Genomic DNA, 27891 nt, shown 5'->3' with positions numbered 1-27891 from the left:
GTTTCCGTGTTAAATGTCCTTGGGACCAGTGGGGAGCGAAGGTGGTTTCGGTTTGGCGCACGCCAGGCTGCCGGGCCTCCGAACTCAGTGCGACGACAAGCAGTAGGTCCTCCATTAAGGCAGAATTTTTATTTTACTCGACAGCCTGAAGAGGTCGCTCAGAATAACATCAGCAGGGGGGGAAGACAGGGCAGGTCACACAAGAGGGCTCATTCTCAGAGACTTGGCCTAGAACTTGAAGGCCCCCTGCTCGGCAGGCTCGCCCACAGGCCACACACGCCCCCTTGCGCCCGCACTGCGCCTGTTTCTGTTTGACTGATGTCTTGGTCAGCCAATGACTTTTGCGGCAGCGAAAGCATCTGCCTCCAGGAATTGGGCCTATCGAGTAGCCAGAATGACAAACATTTGCGCCAATAGTGAGGAGATTTCGAACACTACGGCCGCAATAACCAATGAGAAGAAGGAATAGCTTCGAAAGGACGTGTCAGGCAGCCAACGGCCAGCGTTGCTGCGGGGGTCGCGTGGCTTCCGTTCCGGGAGGGCGGGGCGGCATCTCAAACGGAAGGTGGTTGTTGTCGGTGCCGAAGCAGGTTTGAAACTGGGGATCGGGCCCGGCCGTCGTTGTTTGTAGCCGCTGCCCCTCTTCCGGGCTAGGCCGTTCCTGCCCGCCCCGCCTCCCTTCGGACCCCTGCGTCCCAGGCCCGGCTCCCCGCCCGACTTGTACCCCACCAGCCGCAGCCCGGTCTGCGGCCCGGCGGCCACGATGTCCCTTCACGGCAAACGGAAGGAGATCTACAAGTATGAAGCGCCCTGGACCGTCTACGCAATGAACTGGAGCGTGCGGCCAGACAAGCGCTTTCGCCTGGCGCTGGGCAGCTTCGTGGAGGAATACAACAACAAGGTGGGCCGGGCCGGGGCTCGGAACCCAGCTGACGGGAAGCGGGCCCCGGGAGCGCTCTTTCCGGGCTGGAGCCTCGACCCTAGAACCCTCCTGCGGACATGCTTTAGCGTCATGGAGCGGTTCCTCAGTGTCTGCCCCTGTGCTTGGGCTTTCGAACTGGTCACCTTTGATTCTGGCAACATTTCAGAACGTGTAGTGGGGAAACTGAGGCACCGTGCTGTAACTTGTCCGAGGCAGATTGGTATTGCGTGTAGGTAACAGGTCTCAAACCCTAGTTTTTACCCCAAAGCTACCCCATTTATTCCTCTCATTTCCCCCCACTCCTGCCGCATTGCTTCAGTTCGGGGTGGGGGAGGGCAGAAGTAGTGATGGCTGTGAAGGAAAACGCAGGCGTTTCCAATAGTGGTCGTGCTCTGCTGGCTACACTAGATTTCTGTTAAGACTGTTTATTAAACGGGTTTCCCCGCCCCGTACTCCCCCTCCTCCCAAATACCACTCCTGGATTCCGGTCCCTTTTGCCAGGTCTGCCTTTTATTGCCTGTTGCTTTCTGATGTCCGACGTCATCACAGCGATCTCTTTTGGAAATCTTGGCATGTATCATGATCCTGCCATTGTTTCTGAATAGAGAAAGATGACATTTGACCTAATCTTAGCCCCTTTTGTGCTCGTTTGCAACCTTTAGAAGTAAGTGTTGCTGGACATCCGTGGATTTGCGACTCCTTCATGAAGCACTGGTAGAAGGGGGAAGCTTTTAAGCTAACTGACAGTTCAGGGTAAATGTATTTTTTGAAAGTTGTTGGGAAGAGTTTTCTTTACCTCTTAATAATCTTCCTTTTATTGTATTAGAGTAAAAGTTGTTATTGATAGTGGTCAGAACAACTGGAAGCTTTGGCTAGTTGTGTTGAAAGCCTGTATTCCTGCTTACTTCTGTGAACATCAGATTTAAGAGTCAAACTGTAGACAGTAATATGTTGGGTACAGCGAAAAAAGCCAGTAATCTAGGGTTTTGTCCTGATTAGCTCTAAGCTGTTGCACAGACCCGTATTATTATGTGTGATCCATAATTTGCTGTGGGTTCCGTTTTACACATGAAATTCCTGTAAAATACATTTGAATATTTTAAGTTTGTTTATTTTGTCAGGAACACATCTGTTTCTCTGGAGTAGGTCCTAACTTCTTTGGAATCTCTGAGAAAAGGATAAAAGGGATGGACTCTCAGTGCCTAGACAGTACACATACTCAAAAAGTTAACAAATCCCAGGGAGTATCCATGGATCTACCCTTGTCCAAGCAAGACAGTTTGTTTTCTTTTCTCTGATGTCTCTTTCTCACACAGCAGGACTGGAATGGAATTCAAGGTCCTGATGTGGACACTGCATTAATAACATTAAGACCACTAGAACTGTTGCCTAAGGATACTGGGGTTGTAGCTCAGTGGTAGAGTGCTTGCCTAGCATGGGTTTTATCCTCAGCACCACATAGAAATAAGTAAATAAAAATAAAGGTATAAAAAATACATTATAATGTGTCTTTCAAGAGGCTGGGATCTTTTCACACAAATCAATGTGTTTTTCTTTTAAGTTCTTTCAGAGTCATTGGGTCAGCCGTAGTCCATTTCTGAGAGGAGAAACTAAGTCACACCTAGGCTACTGATGAAGTCAGTGGAGTAACTGATGTCAAACTTCAGTTGCAGGAACTCTGTCCCAAAGTTTGTTCTTTGGTTTAGCAACAGCATGGAGTTCCTTCTTTATGCCAGGCACATGGGCAGCATGCAGACCAACAATCCCAACATTAACAGAATAAGCCATGAAAAAGATCTTTTTTTTTTTTTTGGTACTGGAGATTGAACATAGAAGCCCTCTACCACTGAGCCACACCCCGAGCCCTTTTTGTTTTATTTTGAGATAAGGTGTATATCACCATGCTCAACTTAGTTAACTATACCTTAATTCACTCACATGATGCAGAGTCTTTAAAATATTTTTGTGCTTCTACCTATTAGGGTTCTTTCCTTCTGTGTGCATGTGTGCACATGCATGCATACTGTGAAGAGCACACTTGAAAGCTGATGCCAACAGAACACTTCTTATAATTGTTTTCAAATGCATAAACACATAGGAGTCCAAAAAGAAACCAATTAAATCAAACTACCAAATATCAAAAACATTTTTAAAACTGGTGATATAGCAGTATGTACCTTGAAATCAACTCTTAAATTATACCATTCAGTTTAATTACCATAATTTTGAAGTAGTGTTGAGGATAAACAGCATTTCAAGATGTTTAACACCTGTAATATGATAGGAAAAAAACACAGTGATTCTGTTGACAACAAAGTCATAGCTACTCATACTGCTAGGTGTAGCTGCCTTCGTTTGTAACTAAAATACTAAATGTCACCTAGAAGTTAGTGAACATAAGGATGTAATTTCCAGTACAAGTTCATGAACCCGAAGTTAAGAAACCCTGCAATAAAGATCTGTGTCTGGGGGCTGGTAGGCAGTAAATTCCATCTTAAAGCACTGGTTCTTGGACTAAGTGTTAAAGAAACCTTGTCACAGGGGTGGTTGTTGTGTTTTATAATCTTTTTTGGTGTTGGAGCAGTGGTTCTCTAAATTATGGTATATGAGAATCCACTGAGGGATTTGTACATTCTTGGGCTCCATCCCAGAAGTTAACGGACACAGTGGGCCAAAGAGTTACTTTGGCATTTGCTAAATAGAGGCAGGAATCTAATCTTTGCATCTGCATGTTCCTCAACATTGATTCTGCCCTTCCATCCAAGTTCATCCATGGAAAAGACTCTACTGCCAAAAAGCCTTTTTTGAGATAGTTTGGGTTGAGTTTTTTTGTTTGTTTGTTTTTGTTTTTAAGAATTTTGTATTTTTTTTCTTTCCTTTTTTTTTTTTTTTTTTTTGTGCACCAGGGATCAAAACCAAGGCCTTGAGCTTCTAGCAAGTGCTTTATCACAGAGCTATACCCCTGGCCCCATAAGTTGAGATCTTAATCCCACTGCTTCCCAGTTTTTTGTGGCCTTTGGGCAAAAGCCTCATTTTCCTATCTGCAAAAGGAGGGTAGTAAGTTCATTTTATTACCTTATAAATTTGGAAGATTAAGTGAGTTAATGTGTGTAGTGGATTTAGGAACTCTGCCTGGCATGGAGTAAGCCATATGGAAATGTTAGCTATTTTTTTTTTTTTTTTTTTTTTTTTTAGTTCTGGATGTTAGCTATTTTTTAATCATCATCATTACAGTATCTATAATTGAAATATGTTCAAGGAGAATTATATGGATGTTGGATAATTTGAACTATTATATCAGAAAGGTACTACAAAGCATCATTATGTTCATTCCCTGCTTTTTAAAGACCTAGGAGAAAGGTTCCTGATCTCTGCCCATTTTTTGGTCTTCCAACTTTGTGTAGCAGACTCCTGGTAGCATAGTGTGCTATTTAAGCCCATGTTCTCTTGTTCTACCTGGCTTGCCCACAGTAACTCTGATATAAGAAGTTGGCGTTTCTCCTGGAGTTTTTACAGTATCTGGTATAGGCAGGTGGTTTTTTCCTTATTTTATAGGGAAAAAAAGGGTGGCAGTTCTTGGGGTTGTGTTCTCTTAGGTACATGTTTCAGAATTGGTTTTGAATAAAGTTGGAAGAGTGGTTGGGACTTATTTTGCCCTAATATTTAATTAACTTACCATGTGTGCTCTTAAAATTTAATCTGTGTTGCTTCCCCTGAGATTTTAAATACAAAGTTACTTTATATATTTGGTACACTTGACTCTGGTATATGATATTTCCTCTCTCAGTATTTGCGGCAGCCCATCAGCAGTCTTGTTCATTTACTCATTAATTGAACAAGTGTGTACGTGTTCACATGTGTTTTAGGCACAGAAGAAAACTTCTGTTGCCTTTATTGGCAGATGAGAGATTGGCAGCAATGAAAAGAATGTGTTTTAGTAATTTTGACAGATATTTAGAAATTTACCCTGTTCTGCCAGGCCCTGGTCTGCCGTCAGCAAGGGAATTTAAAATGTAAAACTCTTCTGGTTTTAACTTCCTCCTTTATTTTTCTAGTCAGTGAAAGAACTAATTCCCATGAGACTACTGAATATATTGCATTTTGCTCTAACCTTTTTCACCAGACTTACTGGAGATGCAGTGATTGAGCAAAGCTGAATTTCTCCTGGAGGTAGTCTGGCCTGCCTGAGACCTTGCTGCTGGGACTGATGGGTCAGTCTCTGAGCCAGGAACCAAAGGGCTGCGGTACCAGAATGCATCTTAAAGTTTGATAGGGCAGGTCATAGGCATCTGTGGGCACTGCCCCAGAGTAAGTATCAGGAATGGGTTTGAAGGGAGGACAAATGGTGAAGACCAGGAAAAGCTGGTTTATACCCTCAGACTGTTGCTGTAGCTCATTTTGGTTATGTTAGCAATTTTGGGGAAATGGTGCAGTGACTGGAGTTGTGTTGAACTGGATAACTTGGAATCTTGTTTCAGACTTTACACACATACATTCCTTTGTGTTTTGTGCTGTGCGTGTATTAAAGTATTACATCCATTTTCCTCCAAGAGCTTATAATAACAAACAAGGTAGTGGACATGATACTTAAAAAAAGAAAACAGGTATGAATAATGTATAATTTATGTTATTTGTGAAAGTGAAGATGTGATCATGCTTTCAAGGGTATTTTATATTCCCTATTTGCTCTGTAGAAGACATCAGACAGTAATTATTTATTTACTTTGCAGTACTGTGGATTGAACCCAGAAAAACTTTACCCCTGAGCTATATCCCCAGCCCTTTTTTATTTTGAGCCAGGGTCTTGCTAAATTGCAGAAGCTGATCTCCAACTTGTCAATCATCCTGCCTCAGTCTCCTGAGTAACTGGGATTATAGGTAGGTGCTATTGTACCCAGTCAGACAGTAGTATTTAGTTTAAAAATGAGTTTGGGGAGTGGATGGGGATATAGCTCAGTTGGTAGAGTGTTTGCCCTGCATGCACTGGCCCTGGGTTCAATCCCAGCATCACACACACACACCAAAAAAAAAAGAGTTGGGGAAGGCTGGGAGGCTGGGATTGTAGCTCAGTGGTGGAACATTTGCCTTGTATGTATGAGGCACTGGGTTTAAACCTCAGCACCACGTAAAAATAAATAAAGGTATTGTGTTCATCTACAACTAAAAATATTTTTCAAAAAGAGTTGGGGCTGGCGAGGTAGTCCAGGGGTTGAATGCTTGCCTAGCATGCTCAGGGTCCTGGGTTCAATCTCCAGTGCTTAAAAAAACAGAAAAACAAAAAAACCAGCAACAACAACAAAAAAAACTACCCAAAAACCTGAGTAAAATGATCCTGCTTCACAGCCTTTTCTCTTTAGGGACATTCCTTTCATTTCCCATGTTGGGTAGTGTTATAGAACATGGTTGCAGAAGGGCATTGGAGATAAGTGACAGAAGAAGCTTAGCAGGAGGACAGGGAAGAGTGTGGAGAAGTCAGAGAAAAAGACTTAAGTGTCAACCATAAGATGATGAAAGTCAGGTTTAGATTTCCTTATGCTTCTACAGTATGTAAGGAAGGTTAACGGCTATAGGAAGATACTGAGAAAGGAGTGCAGTGGCTGCAGAAATCTGTGATTGCAGATTCCAAACTCAGAACAGCTACAGTTCTCCAAAATAGGTTTTGATGGACAGAATCAATCTTTTGGGACAGTGAAAAGAGGGTGCATAGGCTGACAGCAGGAACTTCACCAGACTGTTATTGACACCTTGGATGAGAAGGGAGCTAAGCTGTACAAAGAGACATATTGGTGTGCTACCTCTTCTGTGAGGCAGATGGAAGGGGCAGAACTGTGAACAACGTGGCGACGCCTCACTTGTCTGTTGGCCGAGCAGTTGAAAAGGCTTCTCGTGTTTTGCTAACTTGGACCATGGCCCTGGCCTTCCTCCCCCGGAGCCTCCTTCAAATCATCTGGGAAGAACCTGTCTCATTGAAAAGGAACCAGTATGAAAGCTATAGAAAGATACTGTAAGAAAGGAGGGACAAGTGGAAACACCTGGTCAGGTGTTTCACTTCAGCTGAAAAATAATGGCCAGTCTTACCACTGAATTCAGAGCACTTAAAAAGTACAAAACTGAGCAGAGATACAATAGATTAAGTAAAATAAGGCACAGTGACAGGAGAAAATGGAACTGGCAGAGCACAGAAAGTAGTAGAAGAGAAAGCTAAAATTATCACAGGATTCAAAGCAACATTGAAACAATATTTAAGTATAAGCTGTCAAAAATAGAAAAGAATAAGGAAGACAATTTTTTTTAAATGAGAGAAGTTAGCCATTAGAATGTAATAAGTGTGGAAAAGAAAGATCTAGCTTAGATGTGATGTCCCTGAAGAAATAAAACCAAAAGCTCAAATACATAGTTAAAGAATTTAGAGAGAGATTTGAAGTGATGAGTTCATACTGTGTCTCAAGAAAAAATTCTCACAAAACAGTTGGCACTGAAACATTTCCTAGGAAAATTTCTGCACTGTAAGAATGAAGAAAGAATTCTTTGGACATCTAGGCCAAATGATCAAGTCCTCTTTAGGAGGGGAAGAGGGGCTGGGATTGTGGCTCAGTGGTAGAGCACTTGCCTGGCATGTGTGAGGCCCTGGGTTTGCTCTTCAGCACCACATAAAAAGATAAATAAATAAAACAAAGACGTGTTCATCTACAACTACTTAAAAAAAAAAAGGGGGGGGGAGATGTTAGGCTAACCACATTTGATGACAGAAGGCAATGAAGTAATGTAATGTACAGATCTATAAATATTGTAGATTGTGTTGTACTGTAAGTACCTGGGAGTATACTTGAGCATCTGTAAGGTTATATGGAAAAAATAATGCTGATGAACATGAAGCAAGTCTTGAAAAATGAAAAGGTATATTCTGTTTTGGATAGGAAAGCTTAGCATCAATATCCATGTCCATAAACTTAATATGTTAAAAATACCACAATTTTTTTAGAACCAGGGTAAACTGATTATTTTACACATGTATTTTATAAGCATGCACACATTGTCAGAAAACTTCAGAAAAGGAAGAACAATGAAGGAGCAGGGCATTAACCACCAAGATGTTAAAATAATCTATAAAGCTGTAGTAATTAAGATAGTTTGGTACTACTATAAGGACTAACGAATGAACAGAAGAGAGTCCAGAAATGAACTCAGAATTCATAAAGAAATTTGGTTTGTGCAAAAGATGGTGCAATATGGGTGATGAAAAAGGTTTTTTAATCAGTGGCATTGAGACTGGGGGAAAAAACACCAGATGTAAACCTTGTACCAGAATTCCAGATGAATAAAAAAATGTGAATATACAACTATAAAACATGGAATATTTTGTAATGTTGGTTTGGGAAAGTAAAAAGTAGGAATGAATGATACTGTATGGAAAATAAAATATTTTGGCAAACCAACTAACTCCACAAAGTCAAAAAATAAGTGATACATTGAAAAACTACATGTAACATTGTACACACACACATCTCTTAAAAGATCAACAAGTCATGACCCAGTGACCCAATAGAAAAGGGAAACAAATATCAATAGTTCTCAGAAAAGGATATATAAATGATTCTTAAATATATGTAGAGCTGAACCTCATAAGAATAGTTTCAGCTAGATAAAGGAAAATCAAAAACTTTATAGTAACACACATTGAGTGTATATGTAGTTTCTCAGCAGTTGATATCAAAATTTAAAATGGACTTACCTTCAATCCTGTAGTTTCATTTTGTGGAAATTCATCCTGCAGTTATGCTCTCATAGTTCAAACGACTTATGTGCAAGGATTTTCATATTAGCGTATTTGTAGTCAAAATAAGACAATATTAAAAGAAATAGTTGAATAAATTAAGGTACATTCATGCAGCTAGTAAAAGAATAGATTAGCTTTACATGTACTAATATGGAACTTTTAAAAGCTTTTTTTTTAATTAAAATCATAAATTTACATAGGGCAATGTTGTTTGATTCATTCTGTTATTTTTTCCCCTTCCCCCAACCCCTTTTAAAAAACTTTTGAGTGAAGAAAACAATGTGCAGAATAGCATTTTACAAACTATTCATGTAAAAAAAAAATGCATACTTCCACGTGCACACCCAATATGCTCATACATGGAAGGGGTACACAAGAAATGGGGAATATTGATTTCCCAGGAAGGGAAGCTAGGGTGTAGGACCTTAATTTTACTGTTGTTGCTTTTGTGCCTTTCCAATATTGTAGCTTTTGTAAATATAACTAGTAAAAAAGTTAACAGTAATAAAAATTAAATCATAGTACAATTTAAAAGTAATAAAGAGGACTGGAGCTGTGGCTCAGTGGTGGAGTGCTTGCCTGGCATGTGTGAAGGCCCTGGGTTTGATCCTCGCACCACATTATAATAAATAAAGTAAAAGGTCTATTGACAAAAAAAATTTTTAAAAAGAGTAATAAAGGAATGAACGATACAGTAACAACAAAAAGCAAGGTCTCTTTATAAGTAAGAATTAGACCTGATAATATTAACATCAGAAAGAATTACATTCAAAGCAAAAAAAAAAAAAAAAGGAACAAAAGGAAATATTTTACAGTGTTAAAATCACAACCAAGGGCTGGGGATGTAGCTCAGTTGGGAAAGTGCATGCCTCACATACATAAGACCCTGGGTTCAATCCGCAGCGCCACACACACACACACACAAAATCACAACCAACAAGGGACTGGAAGTGTAGCTCAGTGTTAGAATGCATGCTTAGTATTGAAACTCTGGGTTTACTCACCAGTGTGCATGCACATGCATGTACATACACATGCACACATAACCCACTGAGAATAAATAAAATGTTCTAAGTCTTTACCTAAAATATAGCATTTAAAAGAAGCAAAACTTTTTTTTTTTTTTTTTTTTTTTTCTTTTTGGTACTGGGGATTAAACCCAAGGGCACTCTATCACTGAGCTACATTCTCAGCCCTTTTTTATTTTTTAATTTGAGACAAGGTCTACCTAAATTACTTAGGGCCTTCCTAAGTTGCTGGGGCTGGCCTTGAACTTGTGATTCTCCTGCCTCAGTCTCCCAGTTGCTGGAATTAACAGGAGTTGCTGTTTGAAAGCAAAAACTTTTAAAATGTAAGGGGAATTTGATAAATTATTAAAGGTTGTATCAGTTTTTAAATTGTTAGATGAAGTAAACAAATTTAGGATCCAGAGGATTAGAAAATAAAAGTTTGTTTTGATAAGTATATGGAACTTGGATCTAACAGAAAATGCAGTTTTTAAAAGGTACACAGGACTGGGTTGTAGCTTAGTGGTAGAGCGCTTACCTAGCGTGTGTGAGGCACTGGGTTTCGATCCTCAGTACTGCATAAAAATAATTAAAATAAAGAAGATGTGTCCATCTGTAAATAAATAAGAAGAAGGTAACCCAGCTAGGCGTGGTGGCTCTTGCCTGTAATCCCAGCACTTGGTAGGCTGAGGCAGGAGGATGACAAGTTCCAGGCCAGCCTTAGCAACTTAGCAAGCCCTAAGCATTTGAGCAAGACCCTGTCTCCAAATAAAGATATAAAAAGGGCTGGGGATGTGGCTCAGTAGTTAAGCACTCTTGGGTTCAATTCCCAGTATAAAATAAATAAATAAATAACCCAAAATAAAAAATAAAAGATAACCCAATTATAAAAATTATTGATCATGTCTTAATTTTTTTTTAATTAGGACAAATCTGCTAACTGGGAAAAAAGCTACATATCAAAATTCATGGGAAAATGAGATTTATCAGATATGGTAAAATCACTTACCCAAGTCACATAAAGGGTAAAAGCAACTGGCATGATGGCTCACGCCTCTATTTCCAGTGACTTGGAAAGACCTGAGTCAGGAGTATCACAAGTTCAAAAGCCATCCCAGTAATTTAGTGAGGCTCTCAACAACTAGCATGATCCAATCTCAAAATAAAAAGGACTGGAGATGTGCTCAGTGGTAAGGGACCTCTGGTTCAGTCCCCAGTAAACTGCATCCCCCTGCCCTGCACACACACAAAGAGCAAGAAAGAGAGAAAATAATGCTAAGGGGTTCAGAATAGAATTCGTATCTAAAATTTGACCGTCACCCCCTTTTTGGTTGGGAACTTCTTATCAGAGAAATTATATACAAATCATAATAGTCAAAAGGGAAACCTAGCTACTATTAATAACTGATGAACTGTTTCTAATGTGGTATTGCTCCCTGATAAACCAAGGTGGAAAAATGCACTTTGGCCTTGAAGTTGAAGTGAGACTTTTCTACATTTTTACTTCTAGTTCAAGGACAGATCCAACTTGATCTCCCTCAGAAGTTGTAGGTTCTGAGAAGCTGGCGTAGAGGGTGGACACAGTCATTCTGGGAAGACTGATTTGCTTAGGAGCAGAGTGAGCCAGAGAACTATGAGGCATACCTAAGGGAGAGTGGTCAGGCTTAGCAGGGTGACACACGCACTGGCCCAGCTCGGATTTTTCTTTCACTTCACAATTTCTTCCTCCTTGGATGGAGCCAGTTACTGGTTGAGATGGAAGATAGGACCCTCACCCTATATTCTTTCCAAGGGGAAGAGGGACAGAAACACATCCTTCCTTTGAGCATCAGTGGAAATATGGAGTAGGGAGAGAGAAGTTTAAAGAATAAGATTGCTATGAACAGTTTGTCATAGCACAGTTGAAAATCTAGATGAAACACACAGTGTTAAAGAAAAGCAAGTACTGCCAATAATTTTTGAAATGATGGAAAAAATGGAAAATATAGGCAAAGGCTTCCAAATAGGCACTAACCCCTGGAATTTTACAGGCTAATTTACCCAAGAAAACATTTAAGAGATAAAGGCACAATAACCATCTATAAGAGTTCCTACAAATCAGTAAGAAAAAAGTACACAATCCTGTAGGAAACTGGATAGATGTTCTGAATCTTAGGCAAGTACTTAAACCCTGCATGCTCTTCTAGAAGTGTATCTCCTTCATAGTTGAGAGGATTAAATGAGGTATCTCACATAAAGCATTCACAGTGCTTAGAGAGATGACCTTCATATGCTCTCAGATAGTAATTATTATTTCTCAAAAGTAGGCAATAGTACAATGTTGTTAAAGGGCCATTTTTCATTCATCAGATTAGCAATTGTAAAAAATTGATTATTTTCAGTGTTTTCAAAGGTACAGGGAAATTAGCACTCTCATTTCTCATGTACTGTTAATAGTATAAATGAAAGCAACCTTTTTGAAGACTGGTAGAATTGAAAATGTGATATAACAACCACTTCTAGGGCTATCCAATAAAAACATTGGTACATATGTACAAAAATAAGTGAATAAGGATATTTATTCATTGTAAAACTGTTTATAGTAACAAAACAATGGGATACAACCAAAATAAAAGTTAATTTATGGCATGTTTATCATAATCTGCTTTGAGGAGTGAGGTGGAACTATCTGTACAGACATGGGAAGATATTCTAAGACAAATTGTTAAAAGCAAGTTGTAGAATAAATTTTACATACCAAGTCTGTGATTAAAAAAAAAAAAAACAAAACCCAGGTGGGACTTCTCATCAGTGATGCCCACTTTTTTGCCTGTCACAGTGGTTTGGACTCTGAATATTTATTCACACACCCTTATGTGTTAACCTGTAACTAACCATTGTTGAAGTTGGGGGGTAAGGATGATGATTGTGCATTGTCGACTTTTTAGTGGGACATCAGTTTGCTGTAAGAGACTGCACAGGTGTTTGATATCTGGATCCCAAGCACCAGATGCCCACAGCACTTCCAGTTATTATGGAAACCAAAAGCACTTCTTCACATTGGGGAAAGATGTACACCCAGCTGAGCAGATAATGTAGTTTTGTGATTTGGGGTAGAGAGTGTAGGAGTTGGAGTCAGAGAACCTGTATTGAGAACTTGTCTTTGTCTCTAATACTGGCTTTGCAGTGTCGAATGTAATGGAAACTTCTGGGTTAGTCGCAGGCTGGTCTAGGTGCCCTCTCACAGTAATAACTTCTGACTCTGAGTTAAGTCAAGTCAGGATCAAGACGTCTGTCGCTGACCAGGGATCTGATTTTTTTTATACTGCTCCAAAAAAACAAATTCTTATGCTGGCTGGGGTATGGTGGCTCACACGGGTAATCCCAAAGACTGGGAAGCCTGAGACCAAAGAATCACAAATTTGAGGCCACCCTGGGCAATTTAGTGAGACCCTGTCTCAAAATAAAAAGTTCTAGGGATATAATTCAGTGGTAGAATGTCACTCAGATCAATCTTCAGTACCAAAAAACGAAAGAGAAGAAAGGAAAAAAAAAAAAAAAAAAAAAAGCTCATATGGCTCCACTTTGTTGTGTTGCAGGTTCAGCTTGTTGGTTTAGATGAGGAAAGTTCGGAGTTCATTTGCCGAAACACCTTTGACCATCCGTACCCCACCACAAAACTCATGTGGATCCCCGACACAAAGGGAGTCTATCCAGACCTACTGGCGACAAGTGGTGACTATCTCCGAGTGTGGAGGGTAAGCAGATGCTTGATTAGCAGCCAGACAAATGGGGTTTCTCACTGTCAGCTATTTGTGTGGAATCACAGAGAATGGGTTAGAGGCGAATGTCATTGCAGTAAGGGAAAAGAAAGTGCAGCTTATCTGGCCTGACATTGTTTGGCTCAGCACATTTTCTAAAAAATCCAGCCAAGATTTCGTGAGTCTTGCTGCTGGCTGTAGTCAGCCCTGGAAACCTGAGGCTTAGTTAATTAACCTGATGTGACTTGGAAAGCCTTCAGTGGGTGTTGGCGCTCTTGGGACTTCTTATTCTATTGACAATTAAGATAGTTTTGAGTGAACTAAACCAAGTACCAGGCCATTGAGTCTAATAAATGATGTGAGTGGATCTTGGAACGCTCCTGCCCCTTTGCTGAGCTCACCATCAGCAGCATCCTCAGTAACCTTGGGCATTGTATCCAGCAGGTAAGGTGCCAAGATTCTGGGTAGAGCAAGGTAAGAAGACCCCTCTGGAAAGATTCAGGGAAGAAAAATTTAGAAAGCAAAGCTGGACAGAGGAGAAAGTTTGAAACAATGTGACGTTCAGGGAGTTTCTCTGGGTTTTTTTACTCTTTATGATGAAAATGTTTTCCCTCATGTCTTAGATATACTAAAATACTATCTAAACATGTTTTTTTTTTTTTTTTTTTTTTGGTGAAGATAAGACTGGTTGATTTTTTTTTTTTTTTTTTCTGCCCCCTTTAGGTTGGAGAAACAGAGACCAGACTGGAATGTTTGCTAAACAATAATAAGAACTCAGATTTCTGTGCCCCCCTGACCTCCTTTGACTGGAATGAGGTGGATCCTTATCTTTTAGGTAAAGGAATTAGGGAGCAGATAGTCCAGTTTGAAAAAGCAAAGATACTACGTATTCTCATGTATAACACTGTGCCAGTTTTTTGCTTCATTTTTTCAGTGCTGGGGATAGAACCCAGGGCCTTGTGCACTGTAGGCAAATGATGTAACACTGAGTTATACCCTTACCAGGCCAATTTTTAAGTACATTATCCTAAAACAGGCCAAGAAGTAGGCTAAATATAGAATGTAGTTATTAATTCCTCATGTGGGGTTGAGCTTTCCGTGTGTGTATATCTTGTCTCTCATTAAAATCTAAGGTCCCGAAGTAATAATTTTGTACTTGACCCTCCCTGTGCTAAGAAAGTGTTTGTGGCATGTTGTCCCTGGGCCAAGCAGATGAACAGGAGGGAACTGTGCTGTGGAACCTCACTCCTGGCAGCCTCTAACTTGAAATGGTGTTCGTAGGTACCTCAAGCATTGATACGACTTGCACCATCTGGGGACTGGAGACAGGGCAGGTGCTGGGGCGAGTGAATCTTGTGTCTGGCCATGTGAAGACCCAACTGATCGCCCATGACAAAGAGGTAATGACACTTTTCCTTTTCTTCTTTCCTCAGTTGTGTTCTCTGCCTGTATGTGAGATGTCAGGCTGTTCTCTCACTGTTGTACTTGTGACATAAAAAATCATGATGCCAACATACTTCTTGTCCAAATTAAAAACAGTAATGTCGGGTTGGGGAGATAGCTCAGCTGGTAGAGTGCTTGCCTCACAAGCACAAGGCCCTGAGTTCGATCCCCAGTACCGCAAAAAAAAAAAAAAACAAAAAACAGTAATGTCTCAAAACAGCAGCTGTGTTGTGAACTAATGCTTTTGTTTTTTTTCTTTTGGTATTAGAGATTGAACCAAGAGATGCTTAACCACAGAGTCACATCCCCACTACTTTTTTTTGAGGGAGTTAGTCCCGGGGATTGAACTCAGGGACACTCCACCATTGAGCCACATCCTTAGCCCTATTGTATTTATTTGGAGACAGGGTCTCACTGAGTTGCTTAGCACCTCGCTTTTGCCATGGTTGGCTTTGAACTCTGGATCCTCCTGCCTCAGCCTCCTGAGCTGCTGGGATTACAGGTATGCAGCACTGCACCTGGCTCCCAGCCCTTTTTATTTATTTATTTTTTATTTTGAGTCAAGGCCTCTGTAAGTTGCTTAGGGCCTTGCTAAATTGTTGAGGCTGGCCTCAAACTTGTGGATCCTCTTGCTTCAGCCTCCCAAGCTGCTGGAATTACAGGCATGCACCACCATGCCCAACAACTAATGCGTTTTTTGACTGATATGAATGACTTAGGATAGTTTCATCATTTTTCTTTTCATGCCAGAGGTTGCTGGGGTTTTGGGGGTTCCCCCTTACCTTGGTACTAGGGATTGAATCTAGGACCCTATATATGCCAGGCAAGTGCTCCAACACTATGCTATATCCAGCCCTTTTTGTTTGAAACAGGGTGCCAACTATGTTTCCCAGGGTGGCCTCAAACTTTGGATCCTCCAGCCTCAGCCTCCCAAAAAGTTTTTTTTCTTTTTTCTTTTCTTTTTTTCTTTTTTAACAACGAAGTCCCTTATAGACACACTGGAAACTGATATGATTAAAAATAATCTTAGAGTAATACTTGCCTCAAAACATGATAGCTTTTTTTTTTTTTTTTTTGGAGGGAAGAGAGGCAGGCTTGATAGACCAACCTCATTTTCAATTTTTTGTCTAAAAAGGTTTTATTAATTTTTGTACTTTTAATCTGTCAGAAAAGCTATTGGTGATTGTGTTTTAGTCAAAGCATTCCTTTGATGATTTGAGGAAATGGTCATAAAGTTTTCTTTCCAGAGCCATTCCATGCTCCTATCTCATTTCCTGGAGGTCATGTTTCCTTTTCTCCCTTACCTACATAGCTAGGGGTATTAATATTTGTACAGGAAAAAAAGAATGTCAGGTGAGGCCCTGCAATCAGTCCCCAGTCTGGCCAAAAGGGGAAAAAAATATGCCTTAACAGTATGCCAGAAACTTGAGGTTGTCAAGAGACTAGGAAGGTGGCAATCAGGTTATCATTTTTAGTAAGGGATTGTTCTTCAGGCTTCTGTACTCCTAAGTATAAGATTTGTTACAAAGACTACTTGAAGAGTTTGTCCTGCAGAAAGGACCAGTGAAGAACTTCTGGAAACCCTCTTGGCCATCATGTGGAACAGTGCTGCATTTTAGTTATGTGACAGCCTCACCCACTGTTCTCTGTTAGATCCAACCCAGAGATGGGAATTACTCTGATAGTTGAATTGGAAGGACTTAAGCCAGGAGGTTGCTTACATAGATACTGTTGGAGCTGAGAACCTACATAGGCAGAAGTGAATAACTGAGAAGCTAAGAGTAGTAGGAAGCTGACATTGCCTGTATATCAAAGGTGCCAAAGAAGGAGGCAGGGTTACTGGGTTTACCAGGCAGAAATGTTTCTGAGACCAGGGAGAGGAGGAAAAAGTACTCAGCTTCTCTACTTTCCACCATCCATTTCCCATAGGGCTTCCCATGGTTGAACCAGTTAGAAACAGCCCACAGACTGGGGACTGCCAAACTCAACCTGTAGGAATCAGATCCCTATGGTACAGAGAGGAGCAGCTGGGTAGAACCAGGAATGGATCTTAGCAAACAGGCCCTGGCCCACTGCCCTGGCCTTGATGGATGGAACCCAAAGATGTGGCTGTGAAAGAAACAGGAATACCTTTTAGAACCTTTGCTTTCTCTCAGTCCACCTCTCTCTCTAAATAAAGACTTGTTTGCTAGGGGAGGAGAGGGGGAGATGGTGGAATGAGACAGACATTGTTACCCTATGTACATGTATGATTACACAAATGGTGTGAATCTACATCATGTACAACCATAGAAACAAAAAATTGTTCCCCACTTGTGTACAATGAATCAAAATGCAGTCTGTGTAAAAAAAAAATTTTGTTTGGGAGGCTTTGTGGCTGCCTGGTGAATCATAGTAGAGGAAGGTTTGGTATATTGGGAAGTTTTTTGTTCCTTTGTTTCTGATGAACCATTCAGGGGGAGAATGGATGAAGAAACAATCACTTAAAACTGAGAGAGTTTTGTGCACTGAGCCTTACTGTTCCTGGGCACCTGTGTCTCTGTCCCAAAGATGACACTTTGTTGGCACCCGAGCTGACACCATAGCACACACATACTGCTAAATGAGGCTGCCCTAAAGTAGCTGAACAGCACTTGACAAAACCTTGATGTGTCAGGTGTGTCAGGCCTGAGTACCTCCTATTGATGACTGATCCAGGTACCTTTTGAACCACTTACTCCCTGCCATAGAAGGAAAAGCATAATTTCTTCACAGTCAGCCAGGAAAAAAGGAACTTAGGAGGCTGGAGGCTGGATAGAAATAGATACTCATTTGGCAATGTCTCTCAGTAGGCAGAACCTTAGGAGGGCAGGAGCTGCAGTGTCTAGTGAGAAATTCCACCCATGTCCCCCCAGAAGTCAGCTGTCATTGTTATCCTTGACTGTGGAAGGTTGGTTTCATTTGGCATTTGGTTTTCTGTCTGTCCATTCGTCTGGCACTGGCTTTGTCTGTCTCCCTTAGTCCCTCTCTTTCTTCAAAGTTCTCCATTGCTCCAAAGTTCTCTGTTTCCTCAGAGATATTAGTGATATACAATGTTTGTAGCATATTATAAATGCAGAAAAAACAATGTTTGAAAACCTATATTCATTCATTTATGAATATAAGCCCTCTAAGAGAAGAAACAACATGTCCTAGGGCAAGAGAGTGATCCTAAACCCTTGTGAATATAGGAACACTTGAGCCTCCCATGATTCAAAATTGCTGTTACCTCTTTCTGCAAATCTCAAGTCCAGGTTTCATAGCAGAACCAGCTTTTCGGCTGTTAAGTGGCCACGGGAGGGCTGGCTTCCACTTCTCACATTCATGATCTTAACCATAATGTGGTCATGGACCTTTCTGTCATTTCATACAAGTGAAAGCCACCAGAACTCAGGAAATAAGTGTCTCAGTCTTGGAGTGTGATGGAAAACAACCACTGGCTCTGATTTCCACTGAGCCTATGTATATAGAATGCTTGCTCAGAGTTATTTGTACCGTGGTGATTACCAGGGATATGCCTTTTGTTTCATCACAAGTGTTGGAGAAAGAAGACTTAGAAGTCAGGACTTGGAAAGGAGAGCCATTGGTGCCAGAGCTCTGGGGTTCCAGTACTCACAGACATGATATGGGTTCATTTATCTGCTTTTGTGTTTTGAGGTGGGGTTCACATGAACTGACACATTTCCCTGATATAGGAAAAGGAAGTGACAGATCTGAATCTGACTGAAGTTTTGTACTCACCAACAGGTGTATGATATTGCGTTTAGCCGAGCTGGGGGTGGCAGGGATATGTTTGCCTCTGTGGGTGCCGATGGCTCAGTGCGTATGTTTGACCTGCGCCATCTGGAACACAGCACCATCATTTATGAAGATCCACAGCATCACCCACTGCTTCGCCTCTGCTGGAACAAGCAGGACCCTAACTATCTGGCCACCATGGCCATGGACGGAATGGAGGTGAGCATAACATGCAGGCTTATGTAGGCGCTGTCACCTAACTCCATCACTTCTTAGCATAATTTTAGAAGACTGGTTCTCAGCTGGTGGTAATTTTGCACCCAGGTGATCTTTGGAAATATTTGGAGAACGTTTTGCTTGTCACACACAGTGGGAGGCAGTTAGTGCTTCTGGCATTTAGTGGGTAGAAACCAGGGATACTCCTAAACACCATATAATGCACAGGACAGTTCCCAACAAAGTATCATCCTACACAAAATGTTAATAATGCCAAGATCAAGAACAAGGACTTTATGTTAAGATTTTCTGCAAACTTGAAGAATTGGGGTTGGAGCCAAAACAAGCAGTATCTAAAGAGCAAACCAAATCATTTGTGTTTATTGGGCTGAGTGAAAAACAGGCACTTTTCCCCATCCACCTCAGCAAGCAGATGTAGAAATGACAGTGACTTGATAAAGGAGTGAATTGTGGGTGGAGATGATGCAGTAGTTAACCTTGGTTTTGTGAAGCGAATGCCTCAGAGTTCTTACATTTCAGGTCCGGATTTGGTGAGGCTCTCATTTTGCCCAGTTGAGATGCACAGAATTCTTACTGCAGGCACCTACCAGGGGCCACAGTATAGCTTAGTAGTAGAGCTCTTGCCTAGGATGCACATAACCCGGGGTACAATCCCCAGTATTGCAAAGAGAAAAAAAAAAAAAAAAAAAAAATTAAGCACGTACTGGCCCTTGGTCATCCAAAGTTATGTTGTCTACTCCTCCTTTTCCCCTTCCCTGTCAGTCTAAAGGCCTGTTGTTCAAGATAGGGACTATAAACAACTCATGTTCTTTATTTTCTTATTCATCAACCCTCAGGAAATTCTGCATTTAATATTCTTTAAATCCACAAATGAACAGGTTATGTTTAAAAAAAAAAAAGAAATTGTATGTGTAATGTGTTTTGCTTGTTTTCTTTCACACCCTGCAGTTTCTGGGCATTTTACTTGTATTTCTACAGGTGGTGATTCTGGATGTCCGAGTTCCCTGCACACCTGTTGCCAGGTTAAACAACCACCGAGCATGTGTCAATGGCATTGCTTGGGCCCCACATTCATCCTGCCACATCTGCACTGCAGGTAATCCTGATGGGAAGAAATTAACAAGGGTTAGTGAGGAAACCTGCCACTCCTGAGTCCTTAGGAATGTAATTATTGTTTCCCAGGGATAGTTTCAAGAGATGTATACAAAGTAACTCACTCTGGAGCCTTCCCATACTTCCAGATCATCTTGTACCCTTGGTGGAGGTCTGAGCATCATCCATACATTAATGACCTTGTGTATTAGAAATGGGCCTGTGCCTCAAACTGTCCCCTGGGAAACTAGGCTCACACAGAAAACTCAGATTCAAGAAGAGGCATCCCTCTTAGATGTAACAGAATCTTGGGGAGGGCCAAGACTTTCTGACTTCACAATAACAAATCTACAGGAGCTCTGAATGTATTAAAGAGGACATAACCTTACCTGATCAGTATTGTGTGATTTACACAGTTGCCATTTCACCATTTTTCCAGACCAAAAAGAGTACCCCTTAAAAATACACTGGTTGTAAATGTAACTTTAATTCTAGAAATAATGCAAGTCTGTTATTAAAAATGAAAATAATGCAGAGGTATAATAGGAAGGTAAAAGTCATCTTTTCTCTTTGCTGTGTCATTTCCACCTCTGAACCACTCTTCATAGGTGACCTTTAACAACAGTTTGCGTGTCTTCTTTTTCCCCAATGCATCAGGCTCTGTGTGTGCGTGTGTGTGTGTGATTGAACCCACGGGCACTTAACCACTGAGCCACATCCCCAACCCTTTTTATTTTTTATTTTGAGACAGGAACGCACTGAGTTGCTTTGAACTTGTGATCCTCCTACCTTAGCCTCCTGAGCCACTGGGATTTCATGCATGCACCACCACACCCAGCCCATCAGGCTTCCTTCCAACATATTTTTTCCTCTCCTTACTAATTACTAGCCCTGTGATGAACCTTATTCACTATGTAGCCAAAGAAACAATGTGAATTGGTGGTTTTCTGCCATCATAGTATTAATTTGACTAGTAGGAAGCATTTTTCAATTATGGTCCTGTGCTTATGCCTTCAAGTCTCTTTGAGGAACACTTGGGGGCCTGCTGCCACCTTCTGAGCCCTGTATTGTGGTCTGCCTTCTTCATTACTGCCCTCTTTTTGTCCAGTAGTGTGAATAAGGAGGGAAAAGGAAGAAAAAAGTGTCACTCATCATTCATAGAGAGTAGTACTGGCTTGGGCAGATGCCCCATCTTCTGCTCCAGCAGGCTGCCTCTGCCTGGCTCCCTGCTATTGTGTGTGCTGCACTTGTTTTGAGTCCCTTTCATTGAAAGAGCTGTTGCTTAAGAGTGCTTTGTTGAGCATTAAGGATCAGGAGCTCAGGGCTTTGGATGCATTGAGAGTTTAAAGCAGTGCCTCAGATCTCTTGACATGGACTACTCCTAGAAAGGGGATTTTACATTCTTTCCATGTTACATGGACTTGATAAGAGACCAGTATTGCCCATGGCTGGCCTAATCTTATTAGGGTCCAGTTTATTCAGATTCTGTATATATCAAGACTGGCTTTCATATCAGGATGGGTGATGGAGTCAGGGAATGCTGACTTTGAAAGTCATTACTTTTTTTTCCCCTCTTAGCTTAAGAGTTTATTACTTACGTTATAAAACTCATTTGACCGCCAGGTATGAGCCTGTAATCTCACAACTTGGGAGGCTGAGACAGGAGGATTGCAAATTTGAGACCAGTGTTGGTAACTTAGCAAGACCCGGTCTCAAAATAAAAAAAGGACTGGGGATGTAGCTCCAGGGGTAAAGCACCCTGGGTTCAGCCCCCAGGACCAAATAAAAAGTAATGTAACCACAATACAGATCACTTAGGAAATGGAGAAAAATAAAGATAACATGGTCTTTCTAATGTTGTTGTGACTGAAAATGACTTTATCTTTTGGGATCATTTTTATCCTGAGGCTTGAGCCTAATGAGAGGTGCTCATCTAGTCCTGATCTAAGGTCCTAACTCTGGTGCAGTATGCATGGGGCCTGAGGACGTATGTGACCTGGAATAAAGGCTAGATGTGCGCTCTGTCACTCAGTGACTGCATAGCTGTCTGACTTTGGGAAAGTGCCTTAACATTTCTGAATCTGTTTCCTCATCTATGAAAAGGGGTCTTAAAACTGTCCTCACAGGTATTGCTTTGTCAACTGTGATTCATTTCCCATTGCCAGAGTTGTGACATTGCTTGCTCACTTTCTTTGTCCCTAGCGGATGACCATCAGGCTCTCATCTGGGACATCCAGCAAATGCCCCGGGCCATCGAGGATCCTATCCTGGCCTACACAGCCGAAGGAGAGATCAACAACGTGCAGTGGGCGTCCACTCAGCCTGACTGGATTGCCATCTGCTACAACAACTGCCTGGAGATACTCCGAGTGTAGTGTTGGTGGCACCTCACCCACGAGGCAGGGGCCTCTGTGTTTCCTGTCTCTGCCCCACCCCAAGTAAGAAGAAACATGTTTCCAGTGGCCAGTATGTCTATTGTTGCTTTGCACCCACTGTTTCCAGAAGCTGCTCTAGGAGTTCCCGGCCAGTCACCCGTCACTCTCTGTGCCGGACTCAGTGCTATGTGGCTCCTCCTCAGCCCAGGGCTGAGTTTTACTATTTTCTCTCCTTTCCTCTTCTCCTTTGCTTCTTTAATTAAACATTTCTGTGTATTTGTTTGTCAGCTGTTGTGTTAATGAGCACTGGCTCTGTTTGTATCCATCTGCCCTAGCTGTCTTTGTCTGTTTGCTGCCTAAGGCAGTAGTTCATGTCTTCCCCATCCATATCCATGTTAGCACTTAAGTGGGAACAAATACCAGTTTGAAGTTGTCTTTTCTCCTGATATCAGTGTCTTCAAGAAATCTCTACTTTGTATATTTTTTATCTATCAGGCTAATTTTTTTATGAAAAGAATTCCATTCTTCCTGGTTTCTTCCTTTGTTTCTTAGTCCTCTGTTTTTGTACCTTTCTCTCTTCCCTCAGTGCCTGGAGCAGGTACTGAGTCCTTGATCCCATGAGCAGTTTACCTTCCCAAGTCACTGCCTGAGTGGCACACATCTGACCAGGAATCTCACACTGCCCTGGTGCTCTGAAGTCCACTGGCTTCTCAACCTTTTCTCAGCCTGGCCCTTCTCAAGGGCTTTCTGGACTCTAGGACAGATGTAGGAGGCCTCTGTTACACTCTGAAGTTCCTGTGTCCAGCCCCACTGGTACCTGTTGGGCACTTGTTAGAACTGAGATAGGCAGGTACCTGGGAGGACCAGGCTAAAGGGGAATTGTTTCAGGAAAACTAAATTGAGATTATGTTCCTAGTACCTAGTTCCAGTGTCTGTTTTTCCCTCCAAACATAAGCCCTGGGCTGCTTCATTTCAGAACTGAGTGATAGGCAGGTGTGATCTCTAAGCTGAACTTGGGTATTGGTTTGTTGAGCTTCCTGAGCCTGATGGGATATTGGTTATTGGCCCCTCTGGATTGAGTGCTCTGAACGAGCACCTTCCTGAGAAGTACAGTCTGTGCGTCTGACCTTGAACAAGATCATTAGAGTGGGGAATACAGGCGGCTCATAAGGGATGGACTAATCTGCTGTGATGATCCCAGGCCATCAAGTAAATAGCTACAAAAGAATCACAGGCTCCAGGGTCAGCCAGCTAAGAGCTCTACCTTTATCTGTCAAACTCACCTTCACCCAGTTTAACTTCTAGCAGTATTGGACTTGTAGTCTGAAGTTCTGTGTTGACTTACAGGCCACAAATGTCTGTTTCCGTTACTTGAATGCGTTCCACAGAGGGGGCTGTCGTGTAATTCCAACTATGGATGAGCCTTAGGGCGGGCACAGTTTGAAACGTGCTCTGGGGAGAGTTCACCTAGCTCATCAGGCTCTATCAAGTGCCTGAAGGTTTTTTAGACCTTCTGAGTTGCTTGTCTGAGATTTGGGGAGTAGCAGGCCTAAAGGCCAGTGGTTTTGTCCTCTTAGGCTCTCACCTGCTCAAAAAATAAAAGTCAACTTGATTCTTCTGGGCCCTTAAACTCATGGTTGTCTTTGTTTTCCACAGCTGATAGAGTCGTATGCTAAAAGTCATGGCTAGCTTTACCATACAGGGGCTTGCCACAGGAGAGGCTTTTCTAGTCAGGGTATTTCTGCTCTGACTTTCTTACTTTGTCATTCTGATTTGGGGATCTGTGTGGCCATCTGCTTGAGGTTGATTCTCCTGCATTTACCACCAGATATGCACTGAGTTTGAATATGTACAGTGAGCAGTTCTTGGCTGACCCTCTTCTCTGCTTTTAATTGTGTTTGCTAGTGATTGTGGGGTCTTCCTCTAAAGGTAGCAAGTCCAGCTGAAGACTGTTGCCCTAGGAGGCCCCCAGTTCCTTTCTGTGGAAAGAATCTGCAAAGGAAGTCATAGTGGTAGCAGGGACTAGTCCTGCTGGGGCCTCTCCTCTGAGTTCCTCCCTCCCTCTGCAAGACAGAGTCTTGCTATGTTGTCCAAGCTGATTTCCAACTCAGCCTTCTAAGTGGCGAGGACTACAAGCACATGCCACCATGCCCATCTTCCACTGAGTTCTAAGTCTGAGTTGCAAGGAGATTTATTAACTGGAACTCAAAAATAGTAATTCAAAGAATTTAATTAGCAGTAATTGTTAAAATAGATTTTGAGGTTACCCAGGAAACCACCCACTTCTGATGTTTTTTCCCTGTTGCCCTATGGACTTCCAGAGCCCTAGACTCTGCAGTGCAGTCCCTACTCCTCTGTGCCCCACTTGGGACAAAAGTGAGACTCCTCTCTTGCTTCCCTTAGCAAACACATACACACACAGTTGTCAGGTTACTGGTATTTTGTCTCTTGCCCTCCTATGAGGCATGTGGCCTTGTGGCTGAGGTGGGGATTTCTGTAGTCTAAGGATGTGGAAAGTCTTGTAGTTTTAGTTTGTAAAGTAGATCTCTTTAATTTGTTTTGATTCTCAAACTGACAGCCAATGAGGGCCTCCTAACCTGATCTTCTTGAGATGTTGCTCGGACTTTACTAGGAGGCCACAGAGGACTCTGGGTACCTGCGATAATGGCCCTTTGACTTGTTTTTGGCAGGCTGAGCCACAGGTACCTCTGCTTCCCAGGTCTGCTCAACGCAGTGACTCCAAGGCATTCAAGGCCTTGAGCATTACACTCAGGAGGTTGGCGCCCTCTCCTTCCAGGGAGGAACGAGCCCTAAGGTGTTAGGACTTAAAGAGGAATGATATTTGATAATGGTGAGAATTCCATATAAAATCAGGTTCAGCTTTCAGAAAATTGGCTAAGATTCAGGAAGAACAAAAAAAAATTCAGACTCTTACAATGTGTTTATGGTAGTTGAAATTTTAGGAGGAAATTTAGGTTGTGGGAAAAAGTGGTGTTTCTGTGGATAAAGTGAGGAAATGTTAGAGGGCATTTCAGATCTGAAGCAGGGAAGCATTCAGATTGTTGTGTGACCGTGGAATGAGACTGTTCTCAGCCTGGACCAGCTAAGAGCTCTACCCACACTTGTTAAACTTCCCCCTGACCCAGTTTAGGTTCTGAGCAGTATTGAACTTGAAGTCTGCCTTCCTGGATCAGTCAGTGGTGCTGGGTAGCTGTGAGACAGGATGAGTAGCTATGAGACAGGATGATAGCTCAGGTCAGAGGGAGCCCCTCCCTGTGGCAGGCAGCCATATCTGATGTTTGGTGGATTATAAGAATCCACAAGCATTGGATGTCCTGTGACCATTCCAGACCACGGTTCTTCTTGATTGTAGGTTTGCACAGAGGTGGTAAACAGTCGTTTTCCCACCTTCCTTTTTCTTTTCTTTTTTCTTCTACCCCTTACCTTTCCACTGTAGATCTTTCTCCCTGCTAAAGCCTGGACTCTGGATTCCTAGGCTGTAAGGACATATAGGAACTGCAGGGTTTACCAAACATGAGAGGGCTTCCCAGATTGCCCTTTACTTCCCCGCTTTAAGAATGTGACATCTCTTTGGTCTGCCTGCCTTGGAGTAGGGGATTGAAGTAGAATCTTTTCCCTTTACTGTCTGCACTCCAGGATGAGGAAGGAGGGTCATGATTGTGCTTAGGTTGAGTTTTCTGGGAAGAGAGCTAAGCCGAGCAAAGCACAGGGAACCTGGGCCAGGCTTTCTGAGAGTTGTCTTCTCTGTGCTGGCTGCGCCACTGCTGAGAGTGTCTTATGTTGCAGAGCCTTGCCCACCTCACCCACCTCACCCTCTCCTCCCACCGTTGTCATTGCTGCTAATGGTCAAAGTCAAATATGGGCTGCATGAGATGGCCAGGTCCTTTTGGACTGCTTTAGCTGGATGTCAGTTTTTAAATACGGAAACATGCAGGTGCCTTCTGAAAGAGGCTTGGACTGGTATGTGAAACCAGAAACAAATAAGCTAAAGAAAGTTTGAACTCCAGAAGGAAGATGGTGACAGTTTGTGTGACATCTGGAAAACATAACAAGCACCCACGTTTGGGACAACCCAGTGAAGACGAACTTGTGATCACATCTACTATTTAAAAGAAAAGTTCTCACCTTGGGTTGATTGTGGTATAGGGTGTGTTATGAAAATTGTTGAGCTGAAGCTTCGAATTGCTTTAGTCCAGTATGAATCATTTGCTTTGGTTCCTGTGTACTTTATGACCCCTCTGTCAGTGATTTTGCCTCGCTCCCCACCTGAGTGTGAATTTGTAGCATGATTGTATAAGCCTCTATGTAGAAAATGAAGATTTCTTGTTCCCTGAAATGTTATCTAACCAGTCTTTCTGTGCCCATTAGCCTAGTATGTCTGAACTTACTTTCTTGTTATATATCTAAAATTTCCCTCTATCCTGTAGGTTTTGTGGCATCCCTTTGTCAGATGGAGAGGAAGCTGCCCCCTTACAGAACTGTACTGTAACTGTTTTTATTTTATAAATATTATTTTCGCAGGACTGATTGTACACAGGGCTTGTAATAAAATTTTAACACTGTGCTGTGAAACCACACTGAGGGTCTCCACTGAAGGCCACTTCAATGGCACTTGAAAGTGGAGTGTTTCTATGACTTTAGTTCTTGTTTCCTAAGTACATTAAACCTAATTTTCACCCTTTCATTCTGTTTCAGCCTCCTGTATAAGAAGTACCGTATTTTCTGCCCATCATACTTTGTAATAAAACTTGAACATGTATAGATTGAATTTCTTCTTGTGATGAATTCAGTTCTTCCCAGTTTGCCCTTTTGGTCGTTTCAGAGACACTGGTTGGGGGATTGGATTCCACCCCAGCCTATCACACTTATCTGACAGCCTAGGTCATCACCTTTTATCCCGTTTTGGCCACTTGCTTGTTCTTAACAAAACATAGAACACCTACTGTATGCCAAGCATTGTGTCCCTCAGACTGCTTGCAATCTATGAAGGGAGACAGCCACACAGTTTGTGGTGTTCTACAATAACAGGGCTGTGTTCAGGCACACTAGTAGCCCTGAGGAAGTGATGATTACCTGTACCTGGGTGGGAGCCAGAGAAGGTTGCAAGATGAGGGACGCCTGACTTGGGTTTTGTATTGTTTAGTTTTCAGCACTGGGGATTGAATCAGGGCCTTGTGCATGCTAGGCAAGCACTCTGCCAGCAAGCCATAGTCCTGACTGGGATTTTGAAGGAATTCTCTGGAAATAGGGAATGTCACTTAAGGCAGTGAGAACACCCATATGCAGAGGCATATGTAGAGGCAAGAAAGAACTACACATTGGATTATGTATGTGAAATGGTGGGAAATGTGGCTAGAGAGGTAAGCAGGAGTCAAATCAGGGAGTTTTGTGCTTTGCAGAAGTGTTAGACCTTATACCTCATACGCATATATGAGACTTTGGAAAATTTATATAGAAGGAAGTCATGATCAGAATTGCATCTTAGGCTGGTTGTGTTGTTACATGTCTATAATCTCAGCAG

The 27891-nt window shown here is 42.0% G+C and overlaps 1 protein-coding gene across 2 annotated transcripts; it reads left to right on the top strand.

Annotated features, from left to right (window-relative positions):
• Window positions 1–541: 541 nt before the first annotated feature.
• On the top strand, window positions 542–27138 carry DCAF7 (DDB1 and CUL4 associated factor 7). Of its 2 annotated transcripts, XR_013762652.1 has the most exons (8): window positions 542–901; window positions 13285–13443; window positions 14170–14281; window positions 14728–14846; window positions 18655–18864; window positions 19861–19978; window positions 22177–22412; window positions 27066–27138. XR_013762652.1 is itself a non-coding variant. In XM_079132366.1 (7 exons), the coding sequence occupies exons 1-7, from the start codon at window positions 764–766 to the stop codon at window positions 22347–22349; spliced, it is 1029 nt and encodes a 342-aa protein (XP_078988492.1). In that variant the 5' UTR covers window positions 542–763; the 3' UTR covers window positions 22350–27138. The 2 variants fall into 2 exon arrangements, 1 of the variants encoding a protein (XP_078988492.1); XM_079132366.1 differs by having other exon boundaries at window positions 22177–27138.
• Window positions 27139–27891: the final 753 nt, after the last annotated feature.

The sequence above is a fragment of the Sciurus vulgaris genome (genome assembly GCF_902686455.1).
Source record: "Sciurus vulgaris genome assembly, chromosome: 3".
Lineage (NCBI taxonomy): Eukaryota > Metazoa > Chordata > Mammalia > Rodentia > Sciuridae > Sciurus > Sciurus vulgaris.
Note: the sequence above shows the minus strand (reverse complement) of the source record. Positions and strands in the feature narration are given on the sequence as shown.